We start from the raw sequence: 26611 nt of genomic DNA on the forward strand, positions 1-26611 counted from the left end.
AATTCCTATTTAAATGACATTTATTTCAAGATGTATTTTTTCCATCCATTTTCTACCGCTTATTCCCTTTCGGGGTCGCTGGCGCCTATCTCAGCTACAATCGGGCGGAAGGCGGGGTACACCCTGGACAAGTCGCCACCTCATCGCAGGGCCAACACAGATAGACAGACAACATTCACACTCAAATTCACACACTAGGGCCAATTTAGTGTTGCCAATCAACCTATCCCCAGGTGCATGTCTTTGGAAGTGGGAGGAAGCCGGAGTACCCGGAGGGAACCCACGCATTCATGGGGAGAACATGCAAACTCCACACAGAAAGATCCCGAGCCTTGATTTGAACCCAGGACTGCAGGAACTTCGTATTGTGAGGCAGACGCACTAACCCCTCTGCCACCGTGAAGCCGATGTATTTTTTATAATTTTTAATATTCAACACGCCATATAAATAGGGCATTTCAACATTTTAGCTGAATGTGTTTCAATTGTTGTAAATTTCTGTTGCCGCATCCAATTGCAGTTCTTGATGCAAAATTCAATTGGGAGAATTTTGTTACTGAAACCTTTTTTGAAATTAATTCTACAATAGCTTAACTTTAATATCTGCTTGCCAATAAATTTTCCCAGCAGTTTGTTAGCATACAATGTGATAATCAAGTGAAAGGTACAATTATGTAATGTTATTTGACGATTATGCATTTATGTGGTTTCGCAGTTAGAAGTGGCCCATTGAGCGCAGCCGTGATAGATGTTGCCCTTGATAAAAATGACTGACACTCCTGTTAATGAAATAAATAACATGCCTACATTAAGGACAAAACTTCCGTAATGTATGGAAGAGAAGTAGTACCTTTTGGCGCGTCTATATTAACGCAACTCACACACCGGAGAATAAAGACATATCAGGAGGGATCAAATGTGATGGCTGTATTCAGATATTGAACCCATCCTCATGAAGTGTGGGTCGTCTTGGTCAGTAAGTATCCATGTGTGAACGACCCTGGAGGAAAAGTGGGATTAGTGTTTCAGCCAGGACACAACAGCACTTACCGGCTATGGAAAGTGGGATTCAAACCAGTAACCCCCATGAACTACCTCCGGACCCTTGCCACTTGTATTTTCATTCAGATTTTTGGGGAAGGAGTCACACTGGCTATGCATAAGGTGAAAGACGCCTAAAAAGGGCTTAGACATCGCAAACATGGTTAAATATTGGGATTTACACGCAGACTCAAAAATTATTCGAAGCTGGCCATTGAAGAGTTGTATTCATATTTAATATTAAAAAAAGGAACAGTGCAACATAAAAAATGTCACTTCTTGTGGAAAGCGGTGAGCATACATATAATTACACCGTTAATGGCCATGCTTGAATCACTTGGGTGTGGGGAGTCCTCACTCTAATGCTTAGCAATATCGCCCCCTAGTGACCACGCGCACATTGTTTCAGTTTGAAGTTTTTAATGTTAATTCCATGCTGTGTTTTCAGTAAGAAGAATACAGATGGTACTTGTGGCTCCGATGACAATATCCAGTAGTACAAATCAGATTCACGTAACACACACCGACCAGGGGGAGGAAGAGGAAGAGATGACGAGTAGGCGAAAGAGAAGATGATGACACCGGGAAGGGTAGGGTGGAGAGGAAGGGTTGGTTAAGTAGGAATACTCCATTTCCCAAACAGTTTTTAGTTTTTTTTTTTGTTTTTTTTTTTATCACCGTTTGTGCCCATGCAAAAACTGCATTATGTTACAATCAAAAATCACACACTCACACACACACTCACACAAACACAACCTTATTAACACGCTAGCTAGCTATCTGCCGCCTTTAGCCATTAATTAGCACAAGAGTTCGGATGAAAAGAGCAGAGGTCAGAGAGCGGCGACATTCTGCAGTTTGTCGTTTTACAACCAAACAATATCAAACAATAGTAGCGAGAAGACCTGTTGGATATATAAAGAGGGCACTTGAGTTGTTCCTAAAAAGCTTCCACGCTTCCCTTTTCTCCACATAACATAACGAAGCGTTTAAAGACACACACACACACACACACACACACTAATGTAGCACAGCGTGTGAGTGACAGAAACAGGCGAGCGGACTTGGCAACATGAAGCAGAAAGTGTCAAAAGAAAACTGGGGATTTTTTTTTTTTTTTTTTTAGATTTTTTTAAAAAGGGCACAATATTGCAAAAAAGGTCTTGGAAAATGAGATGGCAGGGTGTGAGATGGTGTGCATACGAGGAAAGGGGAGAAATGGAAGAGAAAGTAGTAGAAGAAGAATGGGAAGTTTGAGGAGACGAGAGGGAGGAGGGAAGAGATTGTGACGAGGCGTTCAGGTCTCACTTGGCCTCGTCCTCCACTTCCGGCGGGGGGGCGTCTGTGTTCTGTTCGTCACCTGGCAAGAACAGACGACAGTCACAGCCCTTAGTCTCATGAAAACATTGTCAACATACTAATTCCTGGGTTGCAGCCACATGACCTACAAACACTTCCGGGTCTGACTTGGGTGCATTCAGTATGGCTACCGCTTATTTAACTACAAAAGCGCAGATGTGAGCATACTATAAAGAAGTGCTTGATTTGTGCATTATAAATCAGTGGTGCCTGAGTAGCGATCCTAACGCATTTGCTATCATGCCACACAGAAACAAGCTTAAAGTTCGCCTGTTCCACTAGACCAGGGGTCGGCAACCCGCGGCTCCGGGGCCGCATGCGGCTCTTTGGCCACTCTGATGTGGCTCAGCTGCACAATCGCCGACCCCCCCAATTGTTACGGGGGGATTTCCGGTTCTCGGAGCCTCTTCCGGACATCACACTGGGTCAACATTCTTCGACTTTCACTTGGACAACAATATTGAGGGCGTGCCGTGATGGCTTTACTTTTAGCGCTCTCTACATTTTGACGCGTTTCACAAAATAAAGAAGACAATGGGAGCCGCAACCATTCTCGCGAATAACCGCTGGTGGTCACCCATATAACAGTAATAAGGGCGTGCCATGTAGCCATTGCCTTTAACAACATGTTAACAACTGTTCAGTGCGAGACTGCTTCATCCCAAGTGCAGGACTAATAGACTCAAAAACTCCTTTGTCCCACACGCCATTAGACTACAACTCCTCTCTGGGGCGGGGGGTACTAGGATGACAGGGGATGCAAAACAATAACAGTGCAATACGTTTTCATAACATGGTCACTACTGCCTACTTTGTCTTGTTATATTCTTATTTTACTGTTATATTTTTATTCCCATTGTTGCTTTTTATTTTTTATTCTTATTGTAATATTTCTCTATTTTGTTTCCATTTAAACCCCCATTATTTACTTTTTACTTTTATTTAAATTGATCTCAACTCTGTACACTTCTGCTGGAATTTTAATTTTCCTGAAGGAACTTTCCTGAAGGAATCAATAAAGTACTATCTATCTATCTATCTGTCTATGTACAGACATCTTGCCAGTCCAGTAACATGTTGTATGTGGCTTCCGCAGATACATGTACACGACTGCAAGGCATACTGGGTGACACAAAGTACACTGAAGGTTGTGATATAAATAACAAACTGTTACTAATATGCACCACACTGTGAAACCACACCAAACAAGAATGACAAACACATTTCGGGAGAACATCCTCACAGTAACACAACATAAACGCAACATAACAAATACCCAAAATCCTTTGCATCCATGACTCTTCCTGATTATATTATACACCCCCGCCCACCTCAACCGACGCACAGAAGGGGGGGGGGGGGGGGGGGGGGGGGGGTGTACAATATAGCCCGAAAGAATCATGGATGCATAGCATTATGGGTAATTGTTATGTTGCGTTTATAATGTGTTACAGTGCTGATGTTCTCCAGAAATGTTTTTGTCATTCTTGTTTGGTGTGGGTTCACAGTGTGGTGCATATTCGTAAGAGTGTTAAAATTGTTTATATCACAATCTTCAGAGTATTCTGTGTCACCCAGTATGCCTTGCAGTCGTGTACGTGTATGTGCGGAAGCCACATACAACATGTTACTGTACTGGCAAGCTGTCTGTACATGTTGTAGAAGGTGTCAAAGGCAATGGCTTCATGGCACGCCCTTATTACTGTTATATGGGTGACCACCAGCAGATATTCGCGAGAATGATTGCGGCTCCCTTTGTCTTCTTTAATTTGTGAAACGGGTCAAAATGGCTCTTTGAGTGGTAATGGTTGCCGACCCCTGCATTAGACTAACGAGTAAGTTTGTTTTTAGATCTACAATGGAACCTCGATTTACGAACCCCTTCGTTTGAAAACTTTTTGGTTTACAAACTTTTAGATAATTGACCAAATATGCCTCTGTGTACGAATGCTTAATTCATTCAGTGTCCCGCTGGCAGCCATTTTGTGCTTGATCCTATTGAAGAGATTAGGGATGTCGGCTTCGGACCACAGCAAGTTTTTAATTGTGAAAAAATACTTTTCTAAAAAAAATGCCAAAGGGGACTCATTTAAAAACGCAGACCAAGACTACCTTTTGTTCAGCAGCACCTCTTCTGACAAAACACACACCGCCCCTCCTCCCCCACTTCTCCCTTTCTGTCTGCTCCTTTCTTTTTTCTCACAAATGAGTAGCAAAATGGTTGTTACTAGAGGTGTAACGGTACACAAAAATGTTGGTTCGGTACGTACCCTGGTTCAGAGGTCACGGTTCGGTTCATTTTCGGTACAGTAAGAAAACAACAAAATATAAATTTTTTGATTCAACAATAAATTGGCCCTATAGTGTGAATGTGAGTGTGAATGTTGTCGGTCTATCTGTGTTGGCCCTGCGATGAGGTTGCGACTTGTCCAGTGTGTACCCCGCCTTCTGCCCGATTGTAGCTGAGATAGGCGCCAGCACCCCCCGTGACCCCAAAAGGGAATAAGCGGTAGAAAATGGATGGATGTATGATTATTTATTTAACAAATTTGCTAAATCTTCCACCAAAAATATTTTTCTTAGTGGAATATTTGATGTGAAGTAATCGGAAACTTGGATAGGTCAATAATTCATAATAACATTGATTTTGATTCAATATTATGTTTTGAGCAATGACAGTTTGAAAGAAAGAAAAAAACAGCTGTGTTTTAGTAGTCAACGTTGCAACTTTTTCTAAACTACATTTAGCCTTTAAGCTTTTTTATTTCACTTTTGTTTATGTTTATTTTAATAGTATTTTTAGAATGTTCCGTGGGCTTTTAAAACATTAGCTGCGGGCCGCAAATGGCCTCCTGGGCACACTTTGACACCCCAGCTATAGATAATAAAAAATTAAATCTGATAAATCTATGGGTAAAAGGCAGAGCCTGGCGACGCATGCGCGTTTATCATAACTCTCTCGCTCTCTCTGTCTCTGTCCCTCCCTCACCAATGCTGCTGCACGCACCACTTTTTTTGTTTGTTTTTAACCCCTTCTTAACCCTGAACGTAAATTGTAAATACACGCAACCCTAACTTAAAATGCCAGACATTCGAGGCATTTAAGAAACTCCACCTGGACAGCTCCGCAAAGAGGACATATACCTCGGTGTGCATGGTTTACAAAATGTGCGGTGCTTAATATGCCCCGTGTCGTTCGGTACACCTCCAAACCGAACCAAAATCCCCGTACCGAAACGGTTCAATACAAATACACGTACCGTTTACACCTCTAGTTGTTACATTTAAGATTTTTGATAATTATTTGTGAGTGCACCAAAGGAACTACTGTGTGTGTGGTGTTGACAGAAAAGCAATTACAGGACAGTTCACCTTGCCGTTGTTTTGGCTTGTCAATAAAAAGACAGTTGACCCATCAGCTTCTTGGTATGTTTGTTTGATATAAAGTACTGTACAGCAATTTATGTTTTATTCACACTCCTTATAGGACTTTGCCAATTGTTATGTTTTTTTGTTTTGTTTTTTTACATGGGACAATGCACATTCATGAACATCTGTCCATTTTTTACCGCTTGTCCCTTTTGGGGTCGCGAATAAAACGTAAATATGCTAGATTGTAGCCAAGGGATTATTTCAATCTGCAGTCCCCGGCAAGTTGATTGTATATAGTACAAATAGTATATAACCTCCCAGGAATCATCTCTTCGCCAACTAACAACCTCAGGGCTCCCACTAAGAGTTTTGATTTGAAAAAATGTATTTGGAAAAGAAAGAAAAAAAGTTGTATTTGTCATGCACTTATTTTTTCTGTATTTATCTGCCACATTTGTAAGGAAGGTTTATGAAAATAATGTCTACATTTAACCGGTCCCCCTAGTGCAAAAAAAGGTTGGGGACCCCAGCTTAAACCAACCTACAGCACAGTAATCTAGCCTCATTGGAGCCTTTTTTTTTTTTTATATATCGTATCCGAGATTTTTACGTTATCGGCACAATAATTAAGTATGTGATTTATCATGCACCCCCTTGAAAATGTACACTTGAGTTATACCTTTTACACCCATAATCATTTAGAGTGGAACAAAGACAATATTGTTTTCTAAACTTTCCCCACAATAAACCTTTTCAAGAACTTTGGACATAACCAATTTTAATTGTATTCCTTTTGCCATAAACACTGCTGATCAAATCTGATTAACAAAAAACAAAATATGTAATGGTATCAACAAATGAGCTATAAAAGTAGGATTATTGGGGTAATTACAGCGGTTAGTTGGTCAGTAATTCTTAAAAACCTTGATTTTGGTGCATTATATTTTCTTTTAGCAAATTTTTTTTTTTACTTTCACTTTTAAGTCACAAAAGCCCCCCATAACATTCTAAAATGTTTTAAAAGTGTTTTTCTCCCCACATTTTCAGCATATCAGACCTAAACTTGAATAAACAAAAAAACAAGTCTGATGATGACTATTTATATTTCCATAAAGAGGTAAATTGTTCAATACTGATCATGAGCTGCTTTTTAGTTTTTCATTTTGTACTTCAGTGTTACTGGTGGAAGGTTGCCATGGTGAGGTGACATGACGTTAAAGTTATAATTAAGACGTGTGAGTCCAGCAGAATTCCAATAGAAAGCATTGCATTAAGCTTGTTAACGGCATGCATGCCACTCCTACGCTAGCGTCCCTTTCTTAGTTTACCATCTAGTCTGAGCAAAAACACTTGTGATGTGTGAGTCACAGTGATTGGCGCAGCATGTGACAAAAACATGTTTAAAAGACACCAAGAGCACCTTTAAACATTCAACAAGGCAGGGAAAAGCACAGATTAGTGAAGGTGGCAAGGAGGTGGGGGAAGGCAGTAAGGAGGTGAGGAAAGGCACAAAGGAGGTGAGGAAAGGCTTGCAGGTTGTGTACAAAGAGGAAAGGACAGACTTACAAGACAAAATTTTATTAAGGAGGGAGCAAGAATGAGGAGATGTGTCCTTTTAAGAATCTATAAGGAAAAGATGAAAGGTTAGAAGGGGAAGAGAGCTTTGAAGAAAGACAGGAAGAAGTCCAGAACTGCAGGAGAGTACAGTAGTAGAAGAAGACCATGTTACCGTCTCCTTGCACATCTGAGGTCCAAAGTGTCAAGTTGTCACGTAGCAGCTGCATGATGAGGGTGGAGTCCTTGTAGCTCTCCTCGCTCAGTGTGTCCAGCTCAGCGATGGCGCTGTCGAAGGCTTCCTTTGCCAACCTACATCGCAACATGGGAGTCAAACATGGCGTCTACAAAGAAAAGGAATTAGGTGGTGGGGAGTGAGTGCGTTACCTGCAGGCGCGGTCCGGCGAGTTGAGGATTTCATAGTAGAAAACTGAGAAGTTGAGGGCCAGCCCAAGGCGGATGGGGTGCGTGGGCGGGAGATCGTTCACGGCGATGTCGCTGGCTGCCTTGTACGCCACAAGGCTGTTCTCTGCTGCTTCCTTTCTGTCGTTGCCTGTGGCGAACTCCGCAAGGTACCTGTGGTAGTCTCCCTTCCTACATGGACGTCAATGTTACAGCTCGGTCAGTTTTACAAATGGCCCGCACCTCTTTGTACTCATTGCGTTAAACACGCAGAGCAAAAAAAGGATGCAACAAACGCTATTAATGATAAACCGCAGTAAAACTGAAATACATTAACATATTTCCCAATCAAGAGACAACAAACTTCAATCCAAACTGATATACACATCGCTCTCTGAAAACAAAGATACAAGGTTTTGCACAATGTACCAAAGGCTGCGTTCTGCAGTGATCGATCTATACTTAGAGGAATGTGACAGGAAATGCACTCACCAGTGATGTTGGCCCCCTTACCGCACATTTCAAAATGACAGTGCCATTCGTGTGTCGTAAACATTTTACTTTATGCCATTAAAGGTTTTTAAAATTATTCTAAAATACATTTTCTGACTAGTGACGTCATCCAGACCCGCACCCCATCCAAGCTTGTCAAAATCTCCCCCAACTTGTCCCAAATGTTTGTGTTACATCTATGCTGTAAAATATTTGTATCTATTATAGTTTAATGTTTAGGCATGTGAGCATCCTCTGAGAAAAGAAAAGGAGGAAATCATCCATCCGCATCATATAATCCCATAGAAAATTTTGAAAATCAAGACTACATTTCCTGCAGCTGGGAGCATTTCTACACAACATTTTACCTTTGGATTTATTCTCAGCAACCATCCTCTCGTCTTTTTGAACTTACATATCCCATGTAATGCACCACATAATTTTTGTTTTCAAATTTAGCCTAAAATGTATTAACAATATTACCATTGAAAATGTAATGTAAACTTTTCCAACATGCATGCAAAGAACTCAGAAAACATTTACCATTTGGCAATTCTATCCTAATGCCACGTCCCCTGAGGTACTATACTTCCAGTGTAGTGACCTCGGTTTACAATCATGTCAAAAATATACATTCTCCCTGGCTACAAATAAATACTCTAGAGCTACATCTGGTTTGGAACCAACAGTGTTCCATTTCTTTATCATCCAATTATGATTAGCAGCAAAGTAGAAAGCCGTCAACACTGTGGTTCATAGGGTGAATGCAGGCGACAAGTAAGCTGACTACATGATACCAACTATGCTAAAAATCAAGCTGGTTTCTGCCGCCCCGCCGTGCTGCAATTCAGCGAGTGCATGCTGATGAGGCAAGCATTCAATTTTATATATTAAAGCGGGTTCACATATTTCACCCAAGAAACATTAGTTTGGTTCGAGAGGACACTTTTCCAAGAAGCCATGGATGTATTGATACCGATCGTTTGCTGATAAGAAAACAAAGTCTGAAGGTCATTAAAACAATTGGCTCCATCTTTTGACATTCCTTCAATTCCTATCCTTACACGCTACAATATTTTTTATCAAAAAATAAAGTGATATTTTGATGCGAAAATTAATGTTTAAAAACTCGAGTTCGGTGTTTTCGCGGACATTTCACATGCCTGAATGTTAACGTGTTATTAATTTGCAGCATACCCTCCTTGTCAAAAGCTCCCAAACGTTTATACTATAAAAATGGTTTTTGTCTATTATAGTTTCTAATGTTGACTTTTTATTCATACACAGCCCCCACAACTTGTCAAAATCTCCCCAAACTTGTCCCAAACTTTTGTGCTGTAAAAATTAGAAGTAGACAAAAAGAGCGAGAGATGAGACAGACAGGTACAGGGAAAACGACACACATTTTGACATGGTAGGGGGTCTGGATGACATCAATACTCAGAAATCGTATTTTAGAATAACCTAAAAACCGAAACACAAACCAGCAAAAATTAATGTCAATGTCATTCTAATATTTGTAATGATAAGGGGGGGGGCAACTTCACACAGGTAGAGAACTCATGTGACGTCACAAAACCAGAAGTAAAGCACACAACACCCATTCCGCCTTCATCAAAAAAAAAAAAAATACTTCACCTTTTACAATGTAGAATGGTAGAAAAAAAAAAAAAACTTAAAACACTCAAAAATAATATGGCTCTTAAGAAGCCAGAAGTATTTTATGTTTGTTCTGCCAAGAAAGTATTTTTTGTATTTCTTTTTTCCCCCCCAAACCTTAAGATTTCAGGTGATGTATAAGCACAGTACCGCAATGATAACCATGATAATTTTGGTCACAATAACTGTGATATGAAATGTTCATGTCGTTACATCCCTACAGTGTTCATTTTACACATTTGCGTACAACTTGATCGACAGTTGGCTTATTCCAGCAGTCTCTGCTCGCAAGAGTTGATTCAGGAAAATAAACTTACATTTTGTAGTAGAAAACCTTGGACTCTCCTGTGGTTGAGGATGCGATGAGGTGATTGTCCAGTACATCCAGAATGTCGCTGCAAATTGATTTCAGCTCGTTCTCCACCTGCAGACACACAAAAACAGAAAGTCAGTGACAAAGTGCTATGGTGCCCACTTATAGATGCATTATCCAGCGACTTTTGTGCAAGGTTTACAAAATGTAACTTTGTCCGTGCAAAAGTGAACCTCAACGGAGGAGAATCTTAAAACTCTGGTCTGACCAGCTTCCGGTAATCTCTGTACATCGTCAGCTTTTCTTCGCCCGCTTTGCTTTCTTCCTTCTGTTCCAGGCTGCTAATTATCCTCCAGGAGGCTCGCCGCGCGCCGATCACGTTCTTGTACGCCACCGACAGAAGGTTCCTCTCCTCCACGGACAGCTCCAAGTCCAGACTCGCCACTTTCTTCATCGACTCCACCATTTCTGGAAGAATAAGGGGAGGGTCAGACAAGGCACAATTTCATTAGCCTAATCAGTTACTTGTAGCTTATTTCCAGGTCACTCTTAGTTATAGCAATATTCTGCCAACGTGATGTGTTAAAAGCAATTGTCACTGTCTCATCACCCACGGGATCGTACAGCTAATTACAGCGCATTCAGAAAGTATTCAAATAGTCGTATCAGAGCTGTAATGCTAGTTCTAACATTTTGCCAGAATTGTTTGCTTCAATGTGATGACAAGGTATCCTCTAGTCGGATTCAGTGCCTCTGGAAAGTAATGACAGTGCTTCACTTTTTCCACATATGTTGCAGCCTTATTCTAAAATGTAATAAACACATTTTTGTCCTCAAAATTCTACACACAATACCCAATAATGACAATGTGAAAGTGTTTAAGAGCTTTCTGAAATTTAGTAAAAACAAAAAACTAAGAAATCACATGTACATAAGTATTCAAAGCATTTTCTTTGAAGCTAAAACATGAGATCAGGTGCATCCTATTTCAGCTGATCAGCCTTGAAATGTTCCTACAGTTTAATTGGAGCCCCCGTATGGTAAATTCAGTTGATTGGACATGATTTGGAAAGGCACACACATGGAGACAGGAATGTCTTGAGGCGCAAATCTGTGGAAGGGTTAGTGTTGTTAACGATAAACCAATGCAACCAGATATTCGGAGCCCAGAGTAGTCCGTGTGTCGCGCGAGACGAGCAATCAGACAGTTTCTCAAAAACAACGCAGGACTCACAGATGCCCGCCAAATAGTTAACCACAAGATACGCAACGTCAACACTAGGAACTGTCTCCATGCTGTGCCGTCCGTCGATATTGTAACATCCCAAGTAATGGCGGCTCAGACATCTTCCCATTTTGTCTTTATTTACTTTATTTCACTAAATGAAACATTCTCGTACAACAAACTCAATCTCCGTATCGTGCGCCCTTTTCCGGAAACTTTCCACAATCCTTAAACTCCACAACACACGTTACTTCCCATTCATGTTCCGGAATTCCGGCCCCTTAATCAATCCATTGGCTGGAACCTGTAGGCGTCTGTGACAACACTGACTGAACTCGTTGAAAACAAATATATTTGACATGTGACGAGTTTGCCTTTTGAATTTAACAACTTTGGGGATATATGTTGTGTTTTTCAAAATTGAAAATACTGGAAGGATGTCACTTTTATAGAATGTGCTTTTTTTATGATAAATGTGTGTCTTGGTGTTTTATTTATTAGGTTATTTTTATTCCCATGACATTTAACTGATGAATTGTCTTAAATGACATTTGACCTCTCATCCGAGTAGATTAATAGTTCATGCTCATAGACTTAGCCTGGGCAGAGCTAGTCTGAGTGCTTGGTGACAAGTTCATAACTATTAATCTTTTATAATGAGGACTCTACGCACGGAAGGATTGTTTATGTTCTTTTGTGGTGTAAAAAATAACTTGTCAACAAATGCTATCCATAGAATCGAACATACACTGTAATCTTATTGAATTGTTCATATACTAAATCAAATCGTATCGAATCGCTCTTAAATCGAATCATTCTGTTTTATAATAAAATCATTTTTGAAATCACATCGGAAACAATGTATCAAGATAAGAATCAAATTGTCCATCACAAAGAGATTTACATCCCTAGGATGGATACAGAAAGATATTTGCTGTCTTGGAGCTCCCAATGAGCACAGTGACTTCCATCCATCCATAAATGGAAACATGTTGCAATTGATGGGACTCATTCTAGAGCTGGCCAGCTGTCTAAACTGAGCGATCGGGGGGAGAAAGGTCATAGTCAGGGAGGTGACAAAGAGCCCGATGGTGACGGTCAGAGCTACCACATTCCTCTGTGGAGATCGGAGAACCTTCCAGAAGGATAACCTCTACAGCAATCCACCAATCAGACCTGTATAGTAGAGTGGCCAGACAGAAACTTTTCCTTAGTTTAAAAAAACAAACAAACAAAAACAAAAACAAAAAAACGCGACAGGCCCCGCCTGGAGTTTGCCAAAATGCACCTGAATGACTCAGGACATGAGGAAAAAGAATTATATGGTCAGATGAGACAAAGATTGAATTCTTTGGCAAGAATGCCAGGCGTCATGTTTGGAGGAAACTAGGAACTGCTCATCTCCAGGCCAATACCACCCCTGCAATGAAGCATGGTGGTGGCAGAATCATGCTGTGGGGATGGTTTTCAGCAGCAGGAACTGAGAGACCCATCAGGAAAGAGGGAAAGATGAATGCTGCAATGTACAGAGACATTCTTGATGAAAACCTGCTCCAAAACGCTCTTGAACTAAGACTGGGGCGTCGGTTTATGTTTCAGCAAGACAATGACCCTAAGCACACAGCAAAGACATCAAAGGAATGGCTTCAGGACAACTTTGTAATGGCCCCAGTAATGGTCCTTCAATGGTCCAGCCAGAGCCCAGACTTGAATCCCATAGACAATCTGTGGAAATATTTAAAAATGGCCGTGCAACAACATTTCCCATCCAACCTGACAGAGCTTGAGAAGTGCACCAAAGAAGAATGGGCGAAACTGCCCAAAGATAGGTGTACGCAGCTTGTGGCATAGTTTTCAAAAAAAATTGAGGCTGCAATTGATCAACAAAATATTAAGCAAAAGCTGTGAATACTTTATGCACTGAATCTGATTGGAGGATACTTTCTGATCACGTTAAAGCAAACAATTTTGGCAATCTGGCAAAATATTGTAACTACCACCGGTAGCATTACAGCTCCGATACGATTATTTGATGGATCTGTGTGTAAAAGACAAAAACATTGCATCATTCTGCACATTAAAATAACGTGGCTTTGTGTGAAAGAGACAATTTGTATTTTTTTCTTTCTGGCTAACCAAAAGGTGACAATGTACCTGCCGTAGCATGAAACACAAAGCACAGCCTTATTCCAATTCAAATGTACAGAAGGATTTACCCTAAACAACATTTAATCACAAAATCAGTTCCTACAACGTATGGCAATGGTGGATAGAATGAAGCAGTAAGACAAATAGCAGTCTATATGTCAACTTGTATACCTTAGCATTTGGCAACTTCCTGACTCGGGCTGGGCAATATGTCTGAAAACAGTATATATTTAAGTGTTTTGTATCGGTCGAGATCGATATTTTTTATGACCTATTGTAAATAAGGAACAGTTGAAAAATCTATTCAATGTAAACATTTTCTTTAAAATGTAACCTTCCTCTGATTATAATTAGTAAGGGAAATCAAAAAATGATTCCCAGTGTATCAATTCCTTGGAATTCTTTGCCATTTGACGCCCAAACGGTTCTCCTGGGTGACGATGACGTCATCAGGCAACAGATGAAAAGATTTGTTTAAATTAAGTTTTAAAAATGTTACATTCTTGTGTAATTTCCACAAGTTTTATTTTGTTAAATTCCATAGATTTTTTTTTAAATGTATTTTCAAAATAGTTTCTCTATGCTATGTGCCTCTTAAGACCTCACTGTAGGCTTTGTAAGGTCATGTAAATTCAATTAAACAAGATTGATGCTAATTCACCTTTGTCATTTTTTTCCCAGATAGTGAACCGATAAGTAGTTGAATTTTTTAAACAGAATTGGAAGTGGAATCGTAAACGGAAAAATCTTACCAATTCCCGTCTCTAATTATAATCCATATAATTATGTAATCTATCAAGGCAGAAAGTGAGCCTGAGCGATATGGCCTATAAAATAAAATCTTCGAAAATATGAATGATTTTTTCCCCCCTTACTTTAAAAAAAAACATTCAATACAAATGACAGAGAAAATTCTAAACAAGTTTCTTTTATTTGCTTAAAAACTAGTTGTTTGAAATCACACTATATACACTGCATCTTAAGTTTAGCAAATTGTAATTTGAACAATGTTCCTTTTTAGACTAGATATATACATTTCAAATTTTTATGAAATCCTTTTCAGAGAACTAAATTAAAAGCTTTGTCCGGGAAACAATACTTCAATCTTGAATAAAAAAAACACTTCTGTTAACAAAAATGTAGCATTGCACATTGCTTCCAAAAACAATCTCCAAAATTGAGATGAATAAAGTGAAAACTTAAAACTTCTGTCTTGAATAAAATACTTCTGAATAAAAATATAGTATTATGCATTGCATGCAAATAAAGTAAAATGTTGATAAGACTATATAATAGTTTTAGTAGGTGGACAAAGCTAAGCTTTTATTATTTACACATTTTCTTGGTGTGAGCAGCGGAACCAGATTAAGATGCATTATAACTGGAGTTTTTGTTATTCGGCACATAGTTTTATTTAAACTTTGCACCGTGCAGTCATTTGTTCCACGCCTGCTGCCACAAAAACCAAACACTTTCCTTTTCTTTGGAACAAACGTCTTGCTCTTGCCAGCGTTAGCATTAGCCGTATTTTGAATCTACGCTGAGAAAGTAAGATGGCGACCGAGGGCTACGGAAGCTTATGGGGGAGAAAAAGTATGTCGGGGTGAGAGGAGAAAAAAGATTATCTTTTAAATCGTCTGCAACAAAAACTCGAATATATCAATAAACTCGATGTCCTGCCCAGACCTAGCAAAAGGCAAAGTAAATGTGAACACAACCACGGAAACCACTCAATGTAAACAACATTCTAAAATCACCTTTGAATACCTAACATTAACGTCTTAAAATGAAAGTGAAAAAATAAAAAGGAATACACAAGAAACGCCTAAAAATGTGTAAGAAATGAGTGCTAAGTATTAATATTTAAACAGACGTGTTGTAAATGTACATTAAAAAAATCATAATCTCTTTTAGTTCTTTGGTGAATGAGGTAGGAAAAAAAATGAGCATGGGTTGCTATATGACTAATCACTGGTGGAACGCACAGTCTACACGCATCACTGATCTTGAAAAGTGCCGAAGGTGTCCAACATTTTTGTCAACGTCAGTATTTCATTAATGGAGGGCTTGGTACACTGCCCGAATTCTGGCCATCTACGGAAAAGGTCTAAAAGTCGGGATGATGCTGGGAAGTGAGCCAGGCCCAGATTTTATCTTTCATGTTTTCAAGGTGATTCACTGCAACGTGATGGGAAGAATGTGGAGATTAAGTGCGATGAAAACCACATCTCATTAGTGTTTTTCTGCCTTTCGATAACACATTCAAAAAGTTATTTGGGTCGGACGACGCCAACACTAGGCCGTGGGCGAGAACATGAAGAGACAAAACTATATTAACAAGCTTTCTCACAGGGGTTGCTGGAAAAAAACAACAACTTCCATGATCAGTGAGGATAATGAGACAAGAAAGCCAAACTCAACTGAGAATAAGACATCAGCTACTTAAAATATGGGATGTGTTGCTTCTGGTCATGGTAATGTACCGTATCCGGTGTGTGGAGGTACAAACTGTTCCATCATTGTTGGGTTGAAGTTCAAAGAAACTATTCACAACTTCCCACAATGGCATCGAAGACGTTGCCAATCACGCCCAATTACTTGTCTAAGACTGGATTTGCGACACGGACCACTACCAAGACAAGACAAACAAGAAAAACACGCTGCGCTTGACATATGGATGTAACAATAAACAGTATCAATGATAACTGCAGTTAGTATTAGCACTTTAAATAAAAAAAAACTATTGATTCTGGAAACAGGTTTTATTACATAGTTTTGGCCTTTTGCCACATTTTCAGTCACTCGTAAAGTACCAATAATTGTCACACACACTAGGTGTGGAGAAATTATTCTCTGCATTAGGCCCATCACCCTTGATCACTCCCTGAAAGGTGAGGAGCAGTGAGCAACAGCAGTGGCCGCGCACGGAAATCATTTTTGGTGATTTAACCCCCAATTCCAACTCTTGACGCTGAGTGCCAAGCAGGGAGGCAATGGGTCCAATTTTATAGTCTTTGGTATGACTCGGCCGGGGTTTGAACTCACAACCTACCAATCTCAGAGCGGACCATCTAACCACTAGAAATCTATGCATATGCCGGCTTTGCATGCAACCACCTTTGTAGTCCGTAGCCAACAATGCAGTGTAATAATGAAACTCAACACCGATAAGCATGCTGCTATAAACATTTATCTAGTGGTGAAATTACACCATTATGACATGTAGATTTGCTGCATCTCGCCGCTCAATAGACAAAGGCCTATTTGTAGCAGGTAGCGTACGCACCAGATGAATTTGAATCCTCAAGAAAATTATCTTGCAGCTAGGGATGTAACAAACCCTATATATGACAACCGCGGTAAAACTCACGTTTAGTATTACTGTTTTAAACAATTTTTTTTTTTTTAAACTGTGATTGATAACTGCATTTTGATTAACTCACTATCTTAAAAGCTAACACGATAAAAGACATTAACATCTCCAAAAGTTAAAAGCTGCTTTATGTTCTTAGCGCGGTAACGAGCTTTTACCATTAGCAGACAGTAGGGGTTTAACAGTATTGTAGTTACCGCGGAATAAAAAGCCTCACAATAATGCAGTGTGAGGGTAGTTTTTTTCTGGTGCTTTTGCATTGGCTAGTCTGAAAATAAGATGCATCCCTGAAAATCCACTGCACAGCGCAAGAAACAAGGTGGGGGCATGAAACACTGAAAAGGGGCGAAAAGGAGAAAGCATGCGGTATAAGTGTGTCCTTATTAGATAAGGGGAATTGGTTTTGGATTGAATTTGATAACATATTCTGGAAATGTCCATAAAAAAAAAACAATGTTGCAAACAAACAGACAAACCCTGGAGAAAATTAACAAGCCAACAGAGCACCGCCACAGAGGTAAAGCGTCCCGTTGGAGCGCAAATATTTCACACCATGGGAAGTTTGAGAAGCTTGATAAAAAATTACCCAGAAAACGTATTTGAAGCCAGCAAAGCTAAACATAATTTTTGGAGGTATTGACATTATTTAAATTTAAATTGTCGGTTAAGTTTTCAGACAAATAGCTCTTTCGAAAACTAATATAAAAAATGTCCGCGGCAGAGGACACAGCTTGGAAGAAAGTTAACTTTGAACATAGTTTTACACTTATTTACATGGTCACTTTAAAAATGCTGAACTTTAAGTTTGTTTTTTTTAATATTCGCTTGAAACAGTGGATGTTTCTGCACAATACTTTACACAAGTTAATATGATTAAAACATTTGAGAATGTTTGTGTGTAAAGGCCTACTGAAACCCACTACTACCCACCACACAGTCTGATAGTTTATATATCAATAATGAAATATTAACATTGCAACACATGCCAATACAGCGTTTTTAGTTTACTAAATTACTATTTTAAATTTCCAGGGAGTTTCGTCTTCGAAACGTCGTGTAATGATGACGTGTACGCAAGACGTCACAGGTTTTTAGGAAGTATAAGCGCTGCACACACACACACTGCTAAAAGTGGTCTGCTTTAACGGCATAATTATACAGTATTTTGGACACCTGTGTTGCTGAACCTATTGCAATTTGTTCAATTAATATTGGAGAAGTCACAATATAAAGATGGAGTTGGGAAGCTTTACCCTTTAGCCACACAAACACACGGTGATTCCTTGTTTAAAATTCCTGGAGGTGAAACTTTCCTATGGATCAGAGCGCGGTCAAGCCAACATGGATCCCTACCAAATGTCAACCAGCAGGTTTCGGTGAGAAAATTGTGGTTAAAAAGTCCGTTCTTACCGGAGAAAAGCTGAGCTTGTGCCGTCGACTCCCCTGAGACACTGCGCGTCAAGAAAGCCGTGGAGACACCCTTCCGACTATCAGGTACTATTTAACTCACTAAAACACTAGCAACACAATAGAAACATAAGGGATTTCCCAGAATTAACCTAGTAAATGTGTCTAAAAATATCGGAATCCGTCCCAATACAATCGCGTTTTTTTTTTATTTAACTTTTTTTTTTTTCTAGTCCGTCGCCATCAATATCCTCAAACACGAATCTTTCATCCTCGCTCAAATTAATGGGGAAAATTGTCGTTTTCTCGGTCCGAATATCACTTTTTGTTGGAGGCTCCCATTAAGAACAATGTGAATGTGTGATGAGCCATCAAACATGTGACGTCATCGTCTGCGACTTCCGGTTGAGGCAGGGCATTTCTCTTAGGACCGAAAGTTGCGAACTTTATCGTGGATGTTGTCTACTAAATCCTTTCAGCAAAAATATGTCAATATCGCGAAATGATCAAGTATGACACATAGAATGGACCTGTTATCCCCGTTTAAATAAGAAAATCTCATTTCAGTAGGCCTTTAAATTACAGTAGGTGTGTTTATCCTAAACATTCCTGCCACTTCACTTTACACACTACGGCATTTTAACAAAGTGTTTTTTGAAACATTCCACCATTTTTAAACAATTTTTTTTTTTATTGAGACAAAGGTTATTTATGTATTTAATATTTGTTTGCTCACCATCAATCAATCAATCAAATGTTTACTTATATAGCCCTAAATCACGAGTGTCTCAAAGAGCTGCACAAGCCACAACATCATCCTCGGCTCAGATCCCACATCAGGGCAAGGAAAAACTCAACCCAATGGAACAATGACAAACCTCGGAGAGGACTGCAGATGTGTGGGGACCCCCTCTGCCCCCAGTATATTATTTATTTATTATTAATGTGTTCACTGTCTGTTAGAGAACAAGGAAATTGGATAAAACTGCTCTAGTATGAAAAGGGGTAGGAATGAATAAGCTCTGCTTCTTCATACTCTTTTTCTGACATGCTGTAATGAAACAACTGGAATTGTGTGATGCATTACATTGTATCGTATGCATGTTCCAAACAAACTGAAACTCAACTGAACAATAATATCATACCGTGGCCTCAATACCGTGACAATATCGTACCGTGAGATTTGATATTGCTCCATTCCTAGTAGATGGTCGACCCTGAAACAAATAAAAACCATACTTTCTAGTCCTAGTTTATTGCTTTGAACCTACTCTTAAGGTTAGAATTGCAAAGCAAAGTTATCCATCCATTTTCTACCGCTTCTCCCGTTTGGGGTCGCTGGAGCCTAGCTCAGCTGCATTCGAGCGGAAGGCGGGGTACACCCTGGACAAGTCGCCACCTCATCGCAGGGCCAACACAGATAGACAAACATTCACATTCACACACTAGGGCCAAATTTGACCATTTTTAGCCATGCAGCATTGGGGTTTATTATAACAAGCACTAGTATATGGTAATAATGTACTGTTCTTGGTTTATATTTGAACCCCGCAGAGAAGTAAGACAATAAATGAACAGGAAGTGTGCATAAAAGACCCAAACCCCTCAGGCAAATGACTAGCATGCTAATAACTAAACTAGCTGAAGGCATGCAGAGCTGCTACATTTTTTGAACACAAGCAACCTTTTCTAGACATTTATCCGCATTCGATTTTAAAAATTAAATGTAAAGAAAGTACGTAATGCGAAAATATTTAGAAATTTGACGATTTTCTGATTTCATCCCCCACCCTGAGAAACCACTTGATGAGGAGCGGCACGTCAATGGCGTTGTTTCGTCTAGTAAAAACTATATTTTGCTCAATTAAATCTGATTAAATTAGTAATTAGTATGTTTTGGGGAGCAAATAGAATAGAATAGAAAGTACTTTATTGATCCCTGGGGTAAATTCAGCATGCTGTTTAAACGGGTGTGGAAGTGTGCACTAAACAGCGTTTGTGTGGCAAAGTTCGGCATGACGAGGATGAAAGGCTAGTTAGCCAGCTAGTTAGCTAGCTGACAATTTGAATCATTATCTATATATTCTACAAACATTGCAAGACATTTGGGTGCTTAAATAAGAGTCTGCGTTCTATTTAAGGTTAAATCATGACTTGAACATTTTTAATATTTTGTTATGTATTTGTTCACTGTTTTGTTACACAGAACAAGGAAATTGGAAAAAATTGCTATGGTATGAAAAGGGTAGGATTGAATCAGCGCTGCTTCTTCCTACTCCTTTTTGGATGTGCTGTAATGAAACAACTGGAATTGTTTGATGCATTACATTGTATCGTATGCATGTTCCACATAAACTGAAAAATATCCTACTGTGGCCTCAATACCGTGAGATTTTGATATCACTCCATTCTTAATAGATAGTCGACACTCAAACAAATAAAAACTATACTTTCTAATCTTAGTTGCAGAGGGTTTATTGCTTTGAACCTACTATTTAGGTTAGAATAGCAAAACAAAGTTAGCATGACTATTTATTAACAATGCAGCTTTGGGACTTATTATAACAAGCACAATTATATGGTAATAATGTACTGTTCTTTTTTTTTTTATATATTTGAACCCTGCAGGGAGGTAAGACAATAAATAAACAGCAAGTGTGCATAAAAGACTCAAACCCCTCAGGCAAATGCTAACTAAGCTAGCTGAAGGCATGCAGAGCGTCTACATTTTTTTGAACACAAGCAACCTTTCAAGACCTTTATCCGCATTTGCTTTTAAACAATAATTACAAAGCAAGTATACAATGCGAAATTATTATGAAATTTGACGATTTTCTGATTTCTTCCCCCACCCCGAGAAACCACCTGATGAAGAGCAGCACGTCCACGGCGTTGTTTCGCCTAATAAAAACTATATTTTGGTAAATTAAATCTGATTAAATTAGTAATCACCACGTTTTGGGGCAAAAATGCTGTTTAAACGGGTGTGGTGGTGTGCACTAAACAGTGTTTGTGTGGCAAAGTTCGGCATGACGAGCAAGACAGGCTAGTTAGCCAGCTAGTTAGCTAGCCGACAATTTTAATCACTATCTAAATATTCTACAAAAATTGCGAGACAGTGGGCGTTTAAATAAGAGTGTGCGTTCTATTTAAGTGAAGTAAATTATATTTATATAGCGCCTTTCTCTAGTGACTCAAAGCGCTTTACATAGTGAAACCCAATATCTAAGTTACATTTAAACCAGTGTGGGTGGCACTGGGAGCAGGTGGGTAAAGTGTCTTGCCCAAGGACACAACGGCAGTGACTAGGATGGCGGAAGTGGGAATCGAACCTGCAACCCCCAAGTTGCTGGCACGGCCACTCTACCAACCGAGCTATACCACTCTATGACCTCAATACCGTGAGATTTTGAGATCACGCCATTCTTAATAGATAGTCGACACTCAAACAAATAAAAACTATACTTTCTAATCTTAGTTGTAGAGGGTTTGTTGCTTTGAACCTATTCTTTATGTTGGAATTGCAAAACAAAGTTAGCATGACTATTTATTAACAATGCAGCATTGGGGCTTATTACAACAAGCACAATTATATGGTAATAATATACTGTTCTTTTGTATATATTTGAACCCTGCAGGGAAGTAAGACAATAAATAAACAGCAAGTGTGCATAAAAGACTCAAACCCCTCAGGCAAATGCTAACTAAGCTAGCTGAAGGCATGCAGAGCTGCTACATTTTTTTGAACACAAGCAACCTTTCAAGACCTTTATCCGCATTTGCTTTTAAACAATAATTACAAAGCAAGTATACAATGCGAAAATATTATGAAATTTGACGATTTTCTGATTTCTTCCCCCACCCCGAGAAACCACTTGATGAGCGGCACGTCAACGGCGTTGTTTCGCCTACTAAAAACTATAATTTGCTAAATTATATCTGATTAAATTAGTAATTACTACATTTGGGGGAGGAAATGCTGTTTAAGCAGGTGTGAAGTGTGCACTAAACAGTGTTTGTGTGGCAAAGTTCGGCGTGACGAGCATGAAAGGCTAGTTAGCCAGCTAGTTAGCTAGCTGACAATTTTAATAACTAAATATTCTACAAACATTGCGAGAGAGTTGGGCGTTTAAATAAGAGTTTGCGTTCTATTTAAGGTTAAATCATGACTTACTCTAACATTTTTAATATTTTATCATGTATTTATTCACAGTTTTGTTATGGAGAACAAGGAAATTGGATAAAATTGCTATGGTATGAAAAGGGTAGGATTAAATCAGCGCTGCTTCTTCCTACTCCTTTTCGGACATGCTGTAATGAAACAACTGGAATTGTGTGATGCATTACATTGTATCGTATGCTAGTTCCAAATAAACTGAAACCGAACTGAACAATATCCTAATGTGGCCTCAAAACCGTGAGATTTTGATATCACTCCATTCTTAGTAGATAGTCGACACTGTTGTAAGGATTTCACCAATCTCGCGCACTTTGCAAATTATACATCAGTTCCATTGTGCGCAAGCAATTTGCATATCGCAAGACGAGATTTAAGACGAGATTTTGTGGATGGTTTAGCCAGTAACCCTACATTATTATATTTTATAAATAGTAAACCAAGTTGTGGTAGTAGTTTAGTCAGTAGTTTAGTCGTGGATTTACACTGTATAGTGGTTAGGGTTGGACTGATTTAAGGGCACTACTCAGTTATATAGTCCCGACTACAAATGAATAGATTTACATAAGTATTAAATACATTATTTTAACACCAATAACATGTATTAGCGCCCATTGATTTGAAAAATGTAAACCACACAATATTCAAATATATAGCTGGAAGCAATTTGCAAAAAGATTGTCCATTATACAAATTTGCAAAATGCGGTTGCGCATTCTGCAAATTGTGCACATTGGTATTGTTCATACAACACTCAAACAAATAAAAACTATACTTTCTAATCTTAGTTACAGAAGGTTTATTGCTTTGGGGCGGTTTAGCTCGGTTGGTAGAGTGGCCGTGCCAGCAGCTTGATGGTTGCAGGTTCGATTCCCGCTTCCGCCATCTTAGTCACTGCCGTTGTGTCCTTGGGCAAGACACTATACCCACCTGCTCCCAGTGCCACCCACACTGGTTTGAATGTAACTTAGATATTAGGTTTCACTATGTAAAGCGCTTTGAGTCACTAGAGAAAAAGCGCTATATAAATATAATTCACTTCACTTCACTTTGAACCTACTCTTCAGGTTAGAATTACAAAACAAAGTTAGCATGACTATTTATTAACAATGCAGCGTTGGGGCTTATTACAACAAGCACAATTATATGGTAATAATATACTGTTCTCTTGTATATATTTGAACCCTGCAGGGAAGTAAGACAATAAATGAACAGCAAGTGTGCATAAAAGACTCAAACCCCTCAGGCAAATGCTAACTAAGCTAGCTGAAGGCATGCAGAGCTGCTACATTTTTTTGAACACAAGCAACCTTTTAAGACCTTTATCCGCATTTTCTTTTAAACTTTAATTACAAAGCAAGTATACAACGCGAAAATATTATGAAATTTGACGATTTTCTGATTTCTTCCCCCACCCCGAGAAACCACTTGATGAGGAGCGGCACGTCAACGGCGTTGTTTCGCCTACTAAAAACTATAATTTGCTAAATTATATCTGATTAAATTAGTAATTACTACATCTGGAGGAGGAAATGCTGTTTAAACAGGTGTGAAGTGTGCAGTAAACAGTGTTTGTGTGGCAAAGTTCGGCATGACGAGCATGAAAGGCTAGTTAGCCAGCTAGTTAGCTAGCCGACCATTTTAATCATTCTCTAAATATTTTACAAACATAGCGAGACAGTTGGGCGTTTAAATAATAATTTGCGTTCTATTTAAGATCAAACCATGACTCACTCGGACATTTAATATTTTATCCCAGCAAACAGTCCTCCGCCATTTTGTTTCCACCGAGCAGCAACAAGATCCATGCGAACGGTGTTACCTGCGCGGGGAAGCCGGGGGAGGGAAGGTGGAAGCCGGCCTTGCCGCATCGCAACGTTACGTTACCCGGCTGCCTCAAACCTACCGTCGTATCTTTCCGCTTGCTCGGCAAGCTTGGCTTGGTAGACTGCGTCCTCTCGTTCCGCCATGGTGCTCGACTAACAGTGGGGGAGAAGAGAGAGAGAGAGAGAGAGAGAGAGAGAGAGAGAAAGGGAGGACTGTGTCGGCCACACTGGTGGTGGATCTTACAGCAGCAGCACTACAACAAGCCACAACGGCAGCGCTGGCATAAATATGGCGTCGACGCAGCATCCGGGAACCTGACGCCGCGTCCCCACCCTCCTTGACGCAATGCAACAAGTGCGACCCCCCGCCCCTTCGGCAACCCGCGGCTCCCTGGAGCTTTTTCAAAAATATATTAAAATGGAATAAGATGAGGGGGAAAAAAACATATTTTTTGTTTAAATATGAATTCTGGAGGAGGACAAACACAAACCATCCTAAATGTTATAAAGCACACTGTTTATATTAAACACGCTTAATTGATTTGAGTATTTGGCGAGCGCCGTAGTGTCCTACGAATTTTGGCGGTCCTTGAACTCACCGTAGTTTGTTTACATCAGTGGTTTCAAACACGCGGCCCGCGAGACTTTATTTTGCGCCCGCACCTTAATATGAAAATTTAATGTTGGTGCGGCCCGCGAGTTTTATAAGAAGGGCGCTTTACAGCAGCATACTTGTGTAACCGGTGGTCTTTTCCTCTGCGTCGTGTGTTGTTTATGGAAGACGACCGACACCATGGGTTTCTCCACTGCACTTTACTGATAATACAGAATACAATTGTCATCAAAAACTTTCAGCCATCGTCGAGCCCCTCTCCCGTTATCCCTTCGCACAGAAGGGGTCGGCAACCCGCGGCTCCCTGGAGCTTTTTCAAAAATATATTAAAATGGAATAAGATGAGGGGGAAAAAAACATATTTTTTGTTTAAATATGGCTTCTGGAGGAGGACAAACACAAACCATCCTAATTGTTATAAAGCACACTGTTTATATTAAACACGCTTCATTGATTTGAGTATTTGGCGAGCGCCGTAGTGTCCTACGAATTTTGGCGGTCCTTGAACTCACCGTAGTTTGTTTACATCAGGGGTCTCAAACAAGCGGCCCGCGAGACTTTATTTTGCGCCCGCACCTTAATATGAAAATTTAATGTTGGTGCGGCCCGCGTGTTTTATAAGAAGGGCGCTTTACAGCAGCATACTTGTGTAACCGGTGGTCTTTTCCTCTGCGTCGTGTGTTGTTTATGGAAGACGACCGACACCATGGGTTTCTCCACTGCACTTTACTGATAATACAGAATACAATTGTCATCAAAAACTTTCTGCCATCGTCGAGCCCCTCTCCCGTTATCCCTTCGCACAGAAGGGGTCGGCAGCCCACGGCTCCCTGGAGCTTTTTCAAAAATATATTAAAATGGAATAAGATGAGGGGGAAAAAAACATATTTTTTGTTTAAATATGGCTTCTGGAGGAGGACAAACACAAACCATCCTAATTGTTATAAAGCACACTGTTTATATTAAACACGCTTCATTGATTTGAGTATTTGGCGAGCGCCGTAGTGTCCTACGAATTTTGGCGGTCCTTGAACTCACCGTAGTTTGTTTACATCAGGGGTCTCAAACAAGCGGCCCGCGAGACTTTATTTTGCGCCCGCACCTTAATATGAAAATTTAATGTTGGTGCGGCCCGCGAGTTTTATAAGAAGGGCGCTTTACAGCAGCATACTTGTGTAACCGGTGGTCTTTTCCTCTGCGTCGTGTGTTGTTTATGGAAGACGACCGACACCATGGGTTTCTCCACTGCACTTTACTGATAATCCATCCATCCATCTTCTTCCGCTTATCCGAGGTCGGGTCGTGGGGGCAACAGCCTAAGCAGGGAAACCCAGACTTCCCTCTCCCCAGCCACTTCGTCTTACAGAATACAATTGTCATCAAAAACTTTCTGCCATCATCGAGCCCCTCTCCCCTACACCAGGAGTGTCAAAATCAAATACAGAGTGGGCCAAAATTTAAAACGGAACAAAGCCGCGGGCCAAGGTTGAACAAATTAACCTTTTAATAGGAACCCAAACAAGTTTTGCATTAAATATTGAACAAGCAAGGCTGATATAACTTTAGTGACATGCAAAATCCAGTTTCAAATAATAATAGTAATAATTAAAAAACTTTCAATGGCATATCAAATAAAATGGAAATAAAAAT

At 39.8% G+C, this 26611-nt stretch overlaps 2 protein-coding genes across 3 annotated transcripts in view; one reads left to right on the forward strand and one right to left on the reverse strand.

Moving 5' to 3' along the window:
* Positions 1-26611, forward strand: part of LOC133551824 (uncharacterized) — a 502474-nt gene that overhangs the window by 298373 nt on the left and 177490 nt on the right. The window lies entirely within an intron of this gene.
* On the reverse strand, positions 1442-24632 carry LOC133551819 (14-3-3 protein epsilon). Of its 2 annotated transcripts, XM_061898935.1 has the most exons (7): positions 24429-24632; positions 10461-10660; positions 10197-10303; positions 7714-7920; positions 7502-7638; positions 7339-7395; positions 1442-2401 (listed from the first exon to the last, which is right to left on the reverse strand). In XM_061898935.1, the coding sequence occupies exons 1-6, from the start codon at positions 24490-24492 to the stop codon at positions 7388-7390; spliced, it is 723 nt and encodes a 240-aa protein (XP_061754919.1). In that variant the 5' UTR covers positions 24493-24632; the 3' UTR covers positions 1442-2401; positions 7339-7387. The 2 variants fall into 2 exon arrangements, with proteins under 2 accessions (XP_061754919.1, XP_061754918.1); XM_061898934.1 differs by lacking the exon at positions 7339-7395 and having other exon boundaries at positions 24429-24631.

This window comes from Nerophis ophidion, linkage group LG04 (genome assembly GCF_033978795.1).
Source record: "Nerophis ophidion isolate RoL-2023_Sa linkage group LG04, RoL_Noph_v1.0, whole genome shotgun sequence".
NCBI lineage: Eukaryota > Metazoa > Chordata > Actinopteri > Syngnathiformes > Syngnathidae > Nerophis > Nerophis ophidion.

What these genes read in the sequence shown, in the direction of transcription:
- LOC133551819 (XM_061898934.1), bottom strand. Translation starts at nt 24,492, where the DNA reads ATGGCGGAACGAGAGGACGCAGTCTACCAAGCCAAGCTTGCCGAGCAA. An exon ending in GCAAGCGGAAAGATACGACG is followed by an intron (nt 10,661 to 24,428) that starts GTAGGTTTGAGG and finishes TTATTCTTCCAG; the next exon opens with AAATGGTGGAGTCGATGAAG. An exon ending in CTCAGATGTGCAAGGAGACG is followed by an intron (nt 2,402 to 7,501) that starts GTAACATGGTCT and finishes TGTTCTTGCCAG; the next exon opens with GTGACGAACAGAACACAGAC.